General features: G+C 42.8%; 1 protein-coding gene across 1 annotated transcript; it reads right to left on the bottom strand.

The window, feature by feature from the left end:
• Nucleotides 1-7,143: 7,143 nt before the first annotated feature.
• Nucleotides 7,144-8,385, bottom strand: LOC121767207 (heavy metal-associated isoprenylated plant protein 39-like). The gene is made up of 3 exons (XM_042163425.1): nt 8,201-8,385; nt 7,810-7,885; nt 7,144-7,653 (listed from the first exon to the last, which is right to left on the bottom strand). Exons 1-3 carry the CDS (start codon nt 8,207-8,209, stop codon nt 7,346-7,348), a joined length of 393 nt encoding a protein of 130 aa, XP_042019359.1. The 5' UTR covers nt 8,210-8,385; the 3' UTR covers nt 7,144-7,345.
• Nucleotides 8,386-11,627: the final 3,242 nt, after the last annotated feature.

Below are 11,627 nucleotides of genomic sequence, written 5' to 3'. Positions count from 1 at the left end.
AGACGGACTACATCCTCAGAGAAGTTCATGAAGGATCGTGCGGCAGCCACATCGGAGCTAGAGCTTTAGCTAAAAAAGTTCTAAGATGGGGATATTATTGGCCAACCTTGGTACAAGAAGCAGTGCAGCTCGTCAAGACCTGCCCGAAGTGCCAAATCCATGCAAATATCCCAAGGATGCCGCAGACCGATCTATCCACTATGCAGAGCCCTTGGCCTTTCATGCAATGGGGCATAGACATAGTGGGACCACTTCCTCAAGCTCCTCGGCAAATGAAATTCCTAATCGTTGCCGTGGACTACTTTACGAAGTGGGTGGAAGCTGAACCATTAGCTACGATAACGAGCTCGAAGGCATTGGATTTCGTCTGGAAGAACATAGTGTGCCGATTTGGCATACCCCACATCCTCATCTCGGATAACGGGACTCAGTTCACCGACAAGACGTTCAAGAATTGGTGCCAAGAGCTGAATATTCAACAGCGGTTCACTTCGGTCTCTCATCCACAAGCAAACGGACAAACGAAGGTAACAAATCGTATCCTGGTGAAAGGGTTAAAAGCTCGGTTAGAACAAGCCAAAGGACAATGGGTAGAAAATCTCCCTCAAGTCCTATGGTCCTACCGAACTACACCCACAACCTCCAACGGTGAAACTCCGTACAGTCTGGTGTACGGCACTGAAGCCGTGATTCCGGTGGAGATCGGCGTACCCAGTCCCCGAACTCTAAATTTCTCCTCAGAAATGAATGACGACGGACTGAGAGCCGAGCTAGATCTTGCCGAAGAAAGAAGAGAATTGGCATGCATAAAAGCAGCCAAGTACAAGGAGCAAGTAGCCCGGTATTACAACCAAAGGGTGAAGAAGCTGCAATTTCAAGTGGGAGATCTCGTCTTGAGAAACAACGAAGTAAGCCGAGCAGAAAAGCTGGGCAAGCTCGAACCCACATGGGAAGGTCCGTATCGGGTGTCAGAAGTCCTCGGCAAAGGGTCTTACAAATTGGCTCACATGTCAGGAGAACAGGTACCCCGAACATGGCACATTTCCAACCTCAAAAAGTTCCATTTGTAAGAGAGTCCGGTCAGTCAGTCTTGAGTCCTGTTCAGTCAATGTGCTTTATTTGGTTTACTTGGTCTTTATTTGTCTCTGTGCGTTTTGTCTGTGTGTTTTGTCTGTCTTTGTGCGTGTCGTCTCTTACAAATGTTACTGAGGTATCTTGTTCTTCGAAGGCTGATCCCCTTCTTAGAACATATACAAGCCAACGATTGTGAGTCAAAGCTTCTACAGAAGATACAAGACCACAATTCAGCTTAAACAAGCAGTTCGTCTGAAACGAGCTGCAACAAGCCAACGATTGTGAGTCAAAGCTTCTACAGAAGATACAAGGCCACAATTCAGCTTAAACAAGCAGTTCGTCTGAAACGAGCTGCAACAAGCCAACGATTGTGAGTCAAAGCTTCTACAGAAGATACAAGACCACAATTCAGCTTAAACAAGCAGTTCGTCTGAAACGAGCTGCAATAAGCCAACGATTGTGAAGTCCAAGCTTCTAAAGAGGATACAAGACCACAATTCGGCTTAAAAATCAAGCACTTCGTCTGAAACGAACTGCAACAAAAGTCCGATTCACGCGATAAAACTTGCCTGAATTAGGACAAGGGAAAGTCCGATCCACGCGATAAAACTCGCCGAATTAGGACAAGGGAAAGTCCGATCCCCAAATTAGGACAACGGAAAGTCCGATCCGAGCGATAAAACTCGCCAAATCAGGACACAAGCTTAGTCCGGTCAAAGATGTTTATTTCATCAGACCAAAGACGAGCCCGGCCAAAGATGTTTATTTCATCAGACCAAAGACGAGTCCGGTCAAAGATGTTTATTTCATCAGACCAAAGACGAGTCCGGTCAAAGAAGAGTTCACTTCATAAGACCGAGGACAAACATCAACTTACCCCGTACCTTTTTTCAGAATGCCGAAGTAATTCACTTCGCTTTCCGGGGGGGGTAGTGATGGAGTGCGTACTAAACAAGCCCAACAGCAGTAAAGCCCATCAGCCTAAAGCCCAAGAAAGAGTATCAGTTCGGCATGACTAAAGAGTATCAGCCCGGCATGACTAAAGAGTTCAGTTCGGCACAACCAAAGAGTTCGGCCCCAGCCTACAGCTCGGTAAAAGCCAACCAATCAAACTCTGCTCTCAGGTCGGCATCAAGCTCTACTCTCAGATCGGCAAAAGCTGCTCGGCAATAATTCAGCAGTTCGGTCTCAGTATTCGACCGAACTAGGAGATAGTGGACTCATGCAGGATTTCCACCTCCACTACACCCACGATCTATTTAGTGGTGTCAAGCAGTCATTAACTCATGCAGGATAGTGGACCCATGCAAGATCGCCACGATCTCCACGACATCCACTACCTAGTAAATGGCTGCATGCCACGATCTTGGTCCTTTGTATAAATAGAACCTAGATCAGATAGATAGGGTTAGACTCTCTCGCTTTCTAGAGATAAAATACAAAATAGCAAGTCTGTATTGTAAGCTGTAAGAAAACAGATCAAGCAATACAACTCTGCCCTCATTTCTTCCCGTGGACGTAGATTTACCTCAGTAAATCGAACCACGTAAAATCTCTGTGTCGTGATCTGCATCTTCCTGCATTCATCACCATCAAAAATTCGCCGATTCATCAAGAATCAACTTTTGGAGGGGCGAGATTAATACTACAATTGAATGTGAGAGGAATATATTTTTTTTACTTTACTAAGGCATGAAATTGTAATTTTATGAAATAATATAAAAAATACTATTAAAACAACTTCGCTTTGAGATCGGTCGGGAATGCAACGACAACAAACTTGGACTCGGTAAGACCGGGCTGGATCCGGATGCCGAGCAGAATAAAAAGAGACTTCGGATTAGGTTGGATCAGATTTCACTATCAATGTTAATTTTTGTCACTGGGCTCACAGTGGATGAGAGGTTGTAGTGAAAAAGAGAGAAAATTAAAGTAGAGAAGGAAGATGAAATGAAGAACATAGTGATATTAACTTTTTTTACTACTAGTACTTATTTTAATTTAAAATTCAAAGCGACGTCGTTCTTGTGTATAAATCTTTTAATATTAAAAATCAATCATCAACTTACAAGTACTCAAAATAAATAAAGTCCATGTGGGCCGTACATAGTTATGTGGAGTAATTGCGAAAGCGAATGATTTGGGTTAATTGGGTTATGGGCTCAGAGCATATACCACAATAAGTGAGTTAATAAAGTGTTAAGTGGGATTAATTTCAAAATAAATTGACTTTTAAAATTATTACGGAAAAATAGCGTTAAGTCTAGTGCGTATATTTTATTGAAGTAGTACAATGTATGGGCTAACAATTCTCGTATTAAAAGCCCGAACATGACATAGATATTACGATAAGAATACGGATAATATATAGTTGTATCCCAAATCATGCCCACATTTTTATAATTAAAATCATTCAAACACTTCCATTAACAAAATATCCAATGTATTAAAAATTAAGTCGATTTTCTTAAGCTTGAAAATCTTAATCCAGCTAGATGGTGGACGACTAATGTGAAATTATGTTACAATCAAAATATTTTTAAATAATGATTGGGAAAAATTACATTGATTAAAACGAAATTAATCTGCGGTATAGAGATACAACAAGTGGGATGCCGAATGGAAGATTTTCCGAATAATTGCCCAAAAACAACGTTAACCCAACCCGACTGTACCAGATTAGAAATCTTTTCGCTACATTTTTTCTAGAAGAATCGTTAAAAATAAGATTTTTATAAGTTGGGGTCTTGCTTGGTGGCATTTTACATGTAACAACTAAAAAGTTTTTAGAGCATCCACAATGGCGGCGAGCGGACCGGCTAGCCGATCTCCGGCACTCGCCGGTTCGCTCGCCGAACCATTGTAACCAGCGAGCGCCATTTCGGTGAAAAAATCGGCGAGCGCACGCCGATTCGCGAGCGCTGGGCGATGCGCTCGCCGGTCCGCTCACCGCCATTGCAGGCTCCGGACCGGCGAGCGATCGGCGAGCGAAATTTTCTTTTTTTTTTTTATTTTCGAAACACTATATATACGCGTTTTGCACGTCATTTTCATTCGCACCACTTGTTTTAACGAGTACTCTCTCTATCTTAATTTCTGTACAAGATCAACAACGTGAAATGGAGAACAACAACGAAGGTACTCCAATGACGAGCGGGTCTCAAACTCCCCCGGTACCCGTGGAAGGTGTATGGGGTCCGATGCCCGGTACTACAACATGTACCCGTGGCAGCAGATGATGCCCGGGATGGCAGCCGGGGGGGAAGATCGCCGGGGGGGTTACCGGCGATGCCGGGGTGGGCACCCGGGATGTATTTTTTTAAATTAATGTATTTTTTTTAGATTAATGTACTTTTTTTAAATTTAAATAATATTATTGAATTTTCGCGTATCTGTGTCGTAAATTAAATTCCGTATTTTGTGTGATTGTCAATTATTTGTTTTATATAATTAGGAGTGATGTGGTTAGGCTATTGCTGGGCTATTGCTGGCCTATTTGCTTGTCCTGATGACGTGGCAGGAGGATTTTTAGTGCTGATCCTATGACAGGAGGAGTTTGTGGCTGGGTTAGACCATCCACAATGCCGCCCAGCCGAGCGCCGGCGCTGGGCGGTCTATTGCAGTCGCCCAGCGGGCGAATGGAGAGAGAAACCGCGCAGCGCTGGGCGGTCGCGTGGCGCTAGGCGGTCCGCTCGGCGCTATTGCAGCGCCCGGATCGCCCAGCGCACCGCCTAGCGCGAAATTTAATTTTTTTTTTCCGAAACACTATATATACGCGCTTTGCTCGTTATTTTCATTCGCACCACTTATTTTAACGAGTACTCTCTCTATCTTAATTTCTGTACAAGATCAACAAGGGAAATGGATCTCAACAACGAGCCTAGTTCCGGAAATAGCGGGTCACAAACTCTGTCGATCCCCGTGGGAAGTGGATGGGGTCAGATGCCCGGGTACTACAACATGTACCCGTGGCAGCAGATGTTTTCCGGGATGCCAACGGGGGGGAGTCCGCCGGGGGGTTTCCGGCGATACCGGGGTGGGCACCCGGGACGCAGATGATGCCCGGGGGGGTACCGCCGACACAGGGGACTCCGGGGGTCGTACCGGCTACACAGTGGACTTCTGGGGGGTCCCCGGCGACGGCGGGGGATGTCTATCGCCCCAGTTTAGATTTTTCGACTGGTTCATCGCACACATCGACCCAAACGCCCTTGGGGTTTGATAGTTTCTCCTTAGATGACTTGGTGTTTGATACTCCCGGAGCTCCGGAAACTCTCGTTGAAGGGGGGGCAGAGCTGGGGCGTGACGCCCCCGCGAAGAAGGGCAAGAAGAAGGTCGGCGAGTCGTCGCAGCCGGGTGAGGAGGAGGTACGGAGGAGGTGGACGGACGAGGAGAACGTCGCGCTCTGCAAGGCGTGGGTGAGTGTTTGCGACGATCCTCTCGTTTCGAACGAGCAGAGGATCGTCAACATGTGGGGCAAGATAGCAGCAGCCCACCAGAGATTTTGCCCGGAGGGGAGGCCACGCAACGGGGAGGATTGCCGGAAGGCCTGGAACCGAATCAGGGGTGCGGTCTCCCGATTTTTGGGTTTGTACACCAACGCACTCCGCATGATGAGCAGTGGCCAAACGGAGGAGGACTGCAGGAGAATAGCTGAGAAAGCCTTCCCACTGAAGGGGGTATACAAGGACTTCACCTACTGGAACTGCTATCTTGTGCTGAACGAGTCCGAGAAGTTCCGAGTAGGTGTCGACTCTGGCTGGCCGAAGAAGCAACGACTGAACTACACCGACGATTTCAGCGGCAGCAGCGGTGGTTCCCACGACCTCCCCGAGACGACGCAGGAGTTCCCCACGCCGCGTTCGATCGGTGGCCGACCTCGCCCGATGGGGCGCAAGCGCGCTCAGCGGGAGGCGAGGGGGAACGCTGGGGCTTCCCAGGAGGTCCAGTCGGCATCCCCCCTTGGCCAATCCACCGAGGATCTCAAATTCTTCGCTCGCGCCCAAACGCGCGCTCAGTTGATCAAGACGATGGCCGAATGGAGGGTGGCGACGGATCCCGTGGAGAAGAGCGTGCTTCAAACCTTGCTCATGAGCCTGCAGGACGAGTTGGAGGCGGCACGGAGGGAGACCGGCGGCGGCGGCGATGGTGGCGACAGCGACGGAGGCGGCGACGACGGAGACGAGGAGTGAATTGACACTCCTTTTTATTATTTTATTTTTTTTAAAATTAATGTATTTTTTTTAAATTATTATACTTTTTTAAATTTTAATATTATTATTAAACTTTTCCCGTATATGTCTCGTAAATTAAATTTCGTATATTGTGTGATTGTTAATTATTTCATTTTGTATATATTTGTTAATAGTGATGTGGATATTATGTGGCTAGGCTATGGCTGAGCTATTGCTAGGCTATTTGCTTGTTTTAATGATGTGGCATGAGGATTTTTAATACTGATGATGTGGCAGTGGCTAGGCTATGGCTGAGCTATTGCTGGGCTATTCCTATTGTGGATGGTATGGCTGAGCTATTGCTGGGCGAAAGCTATTGTGGATTATTAAGGATTATATTTTCATCTAAATGACAGCTTTTGAGACTTTTTGCTAGTAAAAAATTACTACTGCTATTTCAATTTTATAAATTCAATATACACCTATCTTCTAGATGTGAGGAAAGTACATTAAATTTGGATACTCAATCCAAACTAAATCAAAATTTAAAATTTGCATGGACTGGTTCAAATCGGATTGAAATTTTGTCTACTTTCAAATTTTCGGATTAGATATATTAAAAACAAAAAAAAATCCAAATTAAAATATGATTATTTAGATATTTGTATTGGTTGGTTGTAACTATCTTATCGGTTAGATTGGTTGATATACATTATTCCGTATTATTTAATATCAAGAAAAATGAGTTTATGATTGTGGTTTTCTTATTTTGGATATTTTTATGAAATTTAAAGTTTTTTGGTTCGAACCGAACTTTGGATTTTCGGATAATTCAGTTCAGTTCGGATTCATTGTCATATATTTTGATTTTTGAATGTGATGGAATTAGGCAAAGTTCCGAACAGGAGTTTAAAGCTCACTTCTAATTCATAACACTATATAATACTAGTACATCTTCAAAGTTAGATACATAAATCCTTTATTAAAATTCTCCATTCTATGCGCTTTGTATATCCCCTTTCGAATATCATATTCGACACCAAAATCACAACATTTTGTTGTGTGATCATGTGATGAATATATGATACATCTGGAATTCAAGAAATAACACAAGCATTAGGATTTTCTTCAGCACTATAAACGCGGTAAGTCTGCGTGTAGTAAGGATTATGTTTCTTGTAGAGCTCCAAAAGCTCTTCAATTTTCTCAGCCTCTGTTTTTTCCTTTTTGGGTTCCTCTTTCTTAGGCTCATCCTTCTTCTTCTTCTCCTCCTCCTTGGCGGGCCCCACTGTCACCAGCTCTGCAAGGCAATGTTTCTTCAATTTTCCAACTATTTCAATTGGATCCACTGCTCCTACTACTGTCAGTTTCTTCTCCTTCATGTCCATTGACAGAGACTCTATCCCTGCATATGTTGCAACCACAAAATTGCTTCAAAAAATTATCTAAAATATACAAATTGTTTCACATTTCCTACTTTTAAATTTTGAATTTCATTTGCAAAAATGTTTAAAGATGGAGAATTTGATACAAGTGTGAAGAGTCCTGATTGATTGGTTACCTGCAAGAGAAGAAACTGATTTGAGGGCCTTCCTCTTCTCCTTTTCATCATGAACTCCTAGTTTTAACACCATTTTCTGCAGGGGTAAAAAGGATCCATAAATTTTCTGTCAAATGTAATTTCACAGAGCTAGAAAACAACAAAATTATGATTGTTATAAACAATAACAACAAAAAGTGGATGAAAAAAGACTATAAATTTGTATCAATTTTTTGCCGGCATGATATATGTGGCACTATTTCATATGTTGGTTAGTGCAATCGAGATTCCATATAATAATAAAAAAAAGTATGTTAAAATTGTGCTATAATATTAGTATACTGATACATATAATAATATATGTGCATCAATAAACAAGCACATCGAGGAGGGAAATGAATGAGATTTTCACCTTCGTCATCGGGAATTCTTGATATGGACGTGAAATAATATTAGGAATTATAGAATGAAAATTTCGTAGAAATGAAGAAGGTGAAGTGTAAGTTTAATTATATGAAAGAACAGAAATGATATGGATTTATATGCTAGTTTAGTAGGAGAGAGGAGGTGAGAGGGAAGTTCCTTGCATAAGAAGGAGAGTGGAAGAAGTCGTTACACATAAAATAAAATACGCTAAAGTCAAACTTAGGCTAAGGCGATTAATCAAAGAACCAATAAATTCCACTCGTCTGGAACAAGGAATTTGGTTTCTCACTAGTTTCATTTTCGTTGATAATGAAATAATATTAAACTTAAAATGTACAATCATTTGTATTTTACCATGGCTGCTCATGATTAATAATAAGAGCATCCGCAGCGGTGCTTGCTGCGGAGGACGGCGTCCGTGCCACTGGCACGGTACGCCCCTGTCCGCTGATGTGCTCTTGCCAACGGCACGGCTCTGCTTGATACATAGAGCACGTCCGTGCCGCTGAGCAGGGCGACGTGACGCGTTTCTATTGACCGTTGGTATTTTTTTAAAAAAAAATTGAAAATAATACCACAAATTAAAAAAAAAATATTTTCGGATTCCCAAAAATATAGCCGTTTTATTACCGTTTTGTTGAAATTTTTTTGAAATTTTAATCTCAAAATCATCTATAAATACTCACATTCATCATCCATTTGGGCGAAATTCGGCCACGAGTAGTGTGTTTTTTTAATTTTACGTATTTAATATGTAATTTTTAATTTTTAGGATTTAAATTATGTAATTTTTAAGACTTTAATTATGAAATTTTTAATTTTTTGTAATTTGTAATAGTATTCCGGTTATTTTTAATGCATTTTAATATTGTGGAAATGTTTTTATTTATATTGAATAATAGAATGGTGAGACCCTTGAGCTTGTCCTTGCGGAAGAGCATGAATGTGAGTGTTGCGCTCTTGAAAAAGAGTATGGAGTAAAAAATTAATAAAAGTGGGTCCGGGCCCACATCCGTGCTCTTGCCAAAGAGCATGGATGTGGATGCTCTAAGACCATGACTCCCTCTGTTTTTTTAAAAGTATGAACTTCTGAAATAGTACGTGTTTTATTGTAAAATTAATAAAGTAAAAGAAGAATTGAAAGAAAAGTGTGTTAACGGAAAATGCATTCCACTTCACAAAGAGAAAGAACTTTCATAAAATTGAGTGTTTCTATTTTTAGAAAACGGATGGAGCATAATAAAGAGAGTTTTCAATGTGCAATTGATTGTAAATTGATTTGAATGACAATTTTGTAAATAGAATAAAATTCTGCATTAATTTTTTTCCTAAAAAAGTCAAGGTTCCCTCATATATTTAATTATGTAATTTAACATATAATTAATAAATACTATAAATGTGCATTATATCATTTTTTATCTATTTTTTATTCCACATGTACACTCAAACACGCTCACAAAATTTTATTTTGTTAATTGTAATGAAAAATTGCAATATTTTACGTTTCATGATTTATATGTATCTCCTAATATTAGCTATATTAGTAGTATTTTTTTTTTCTTATTTAATTATTGCCGTGCATTGCACGGTGGGCAAATCAATCTGGCTAGTTCATTTTTATGAAACTTTTTATATAAGATTATATCATGAAAAAGAAACTAGTAGTACTATTTTTGTATCTTTAATGTGTATACCCTACACCTTTTAACGTTTCAACATGTCTACCAAATCACGGAGACAATTTTTAGAAATTTGGAATTATTTTCACCAGTTACCTTTAAAAACATTTACCTCATATATAACAACATGAAATAAAAATTTAATTTAATTAATATGAGTATCAATTTTGTAGGTGGATGTGAAATGGCATACAATTTATTTGAAAGTCTAGCACCAAATTACTTACGTTAAATGTTCGACAATGAGAATACGAGAAAACAACATAGACAGCCAATTGGAGTTTCATAGTGTCAACATTTATGGGTCTTAAAATCCCAACTCCAATCACATGTTACGAAGAATATAAAGAGTCTAATTCACTACTAATTAATTATTAAATTATAGTAATACTATCTAACTTAAGAGCATCCGCAATGGCGGACTTCCGCGCGGATGTCATACCGGCGTGCGCGACGTCCGCCATTATGCAACTGTTCAACGGATACGGACGTCCGATACGGACACCGCATGTTCGCGCCTTTTTACTGACGTTCGTCGCGACCTCCGTCGGGACGTCTGCCATTGCGTTGAATCCCACGGACGTCGGCGCGGAATTCCCGATTTTTGCATTAATTTTTTTAAAAAAAATTTCTATATATACGTCTCGTTGCACTTCATTTCAATCGCACCACTTGTTTTAATAAGTTTCTCTCTCTAACACAATTTTCTTTCGAAGAACAATGGAGCACCACGATAGCGATTCCCCCGCTTCGAGCGACTCACCGTCGCCTTTTTTTCCTGTCGGCGGAACGGCGCCGATGTCTGCCGCGATGCCCCAACTGCCAGGGATGAGGCCCCAACCTCAAATGCCGGTGGGGATGATGCCCGGGTACTACAACATGTACCCGCAGTGGTATGGGATGATGAGCCAAATATTCCAGATGCCCGGGGGGAGTTCCAGAATGTCCCAAATGCTGGGTATGATGCCCGGAATGCCGGGTATGATGCCTGGAATGCCGGGGATGATGCCCCAGATGCCCGGTATGATGAAGTCGGGGATGATGCAGGGGTTGCCGGTGGGTGCGGGGGGGAGTAGGCAGGGGGTCCCCCAATCACCGGTGGACAACGTCTACCGGCCCTACATAGATTTACTGTCTCCGATCCGGGATTTTCCCACCGACGCGCAGACGCCCACGGGGAGAAGGGGGAAGGGAAAGGGAAGGGGAAAGGGGAGGGGAAGGGGACGGGACACTACATCGTCTGCGGCGGTGTACGATGGTGGGTCGGGGGCCGCTGAGGTGGGGGATGGGTCCAGCGGGAACAAGAGGACCATCTGGAGCATGGAGGAGTGCATTGCGCTGGCGAAGGCGTTGATCAATGTAGTGGAGGATCCATACGTCGGGGCGAACCAGCACATCGACAGGATGTGGTAGCGCATTAGCCAAAGCTACCTCCAGTTCAAACCGGCAGGGGGGAAGCCTCACAACGGCGAACAATGCCGGAAACAGTGGGAGCGGCTGAGAAGGCAGCTCAGCCGCTCTGCCGGCCTTTACACGAACTCTCTCCGCATGGCGTCCAGCGGCATGTCCACCGAGGACGTAAAGGTTGCCGCGCACCAGCAGTACAACGATCCTTAAAAGGGGTTCGGGGAATTCAAGTATTGGGATGTCTATCTCGTGGTGCAGGATTCGGTCAAGTTCACTGTGGGCGTTGAATCTGGCTGGCCGAAGCGAACGAGGATCAGTGCCTCCGGG

This window comes from Salvia splendens, chromosome 15 (genome assembly GCF_004379255.2).
Source record: "Salvia splendens isolate huo1 chromosome 15, SspV2, whole genome shotgun sequence".
Classification (NCBI taxonomy): Eukaryota; Viridiplantae; Streptophyta; class Magnoliopsida; order Lamiales; family Lamiaceae; genus Salvia; species Salvia splendens.
The sequence above is the reverse complement of the archived record's forward strand: the minus strand, read 5'-3'. Positions and strand labels throughout refer to the sequence as shown.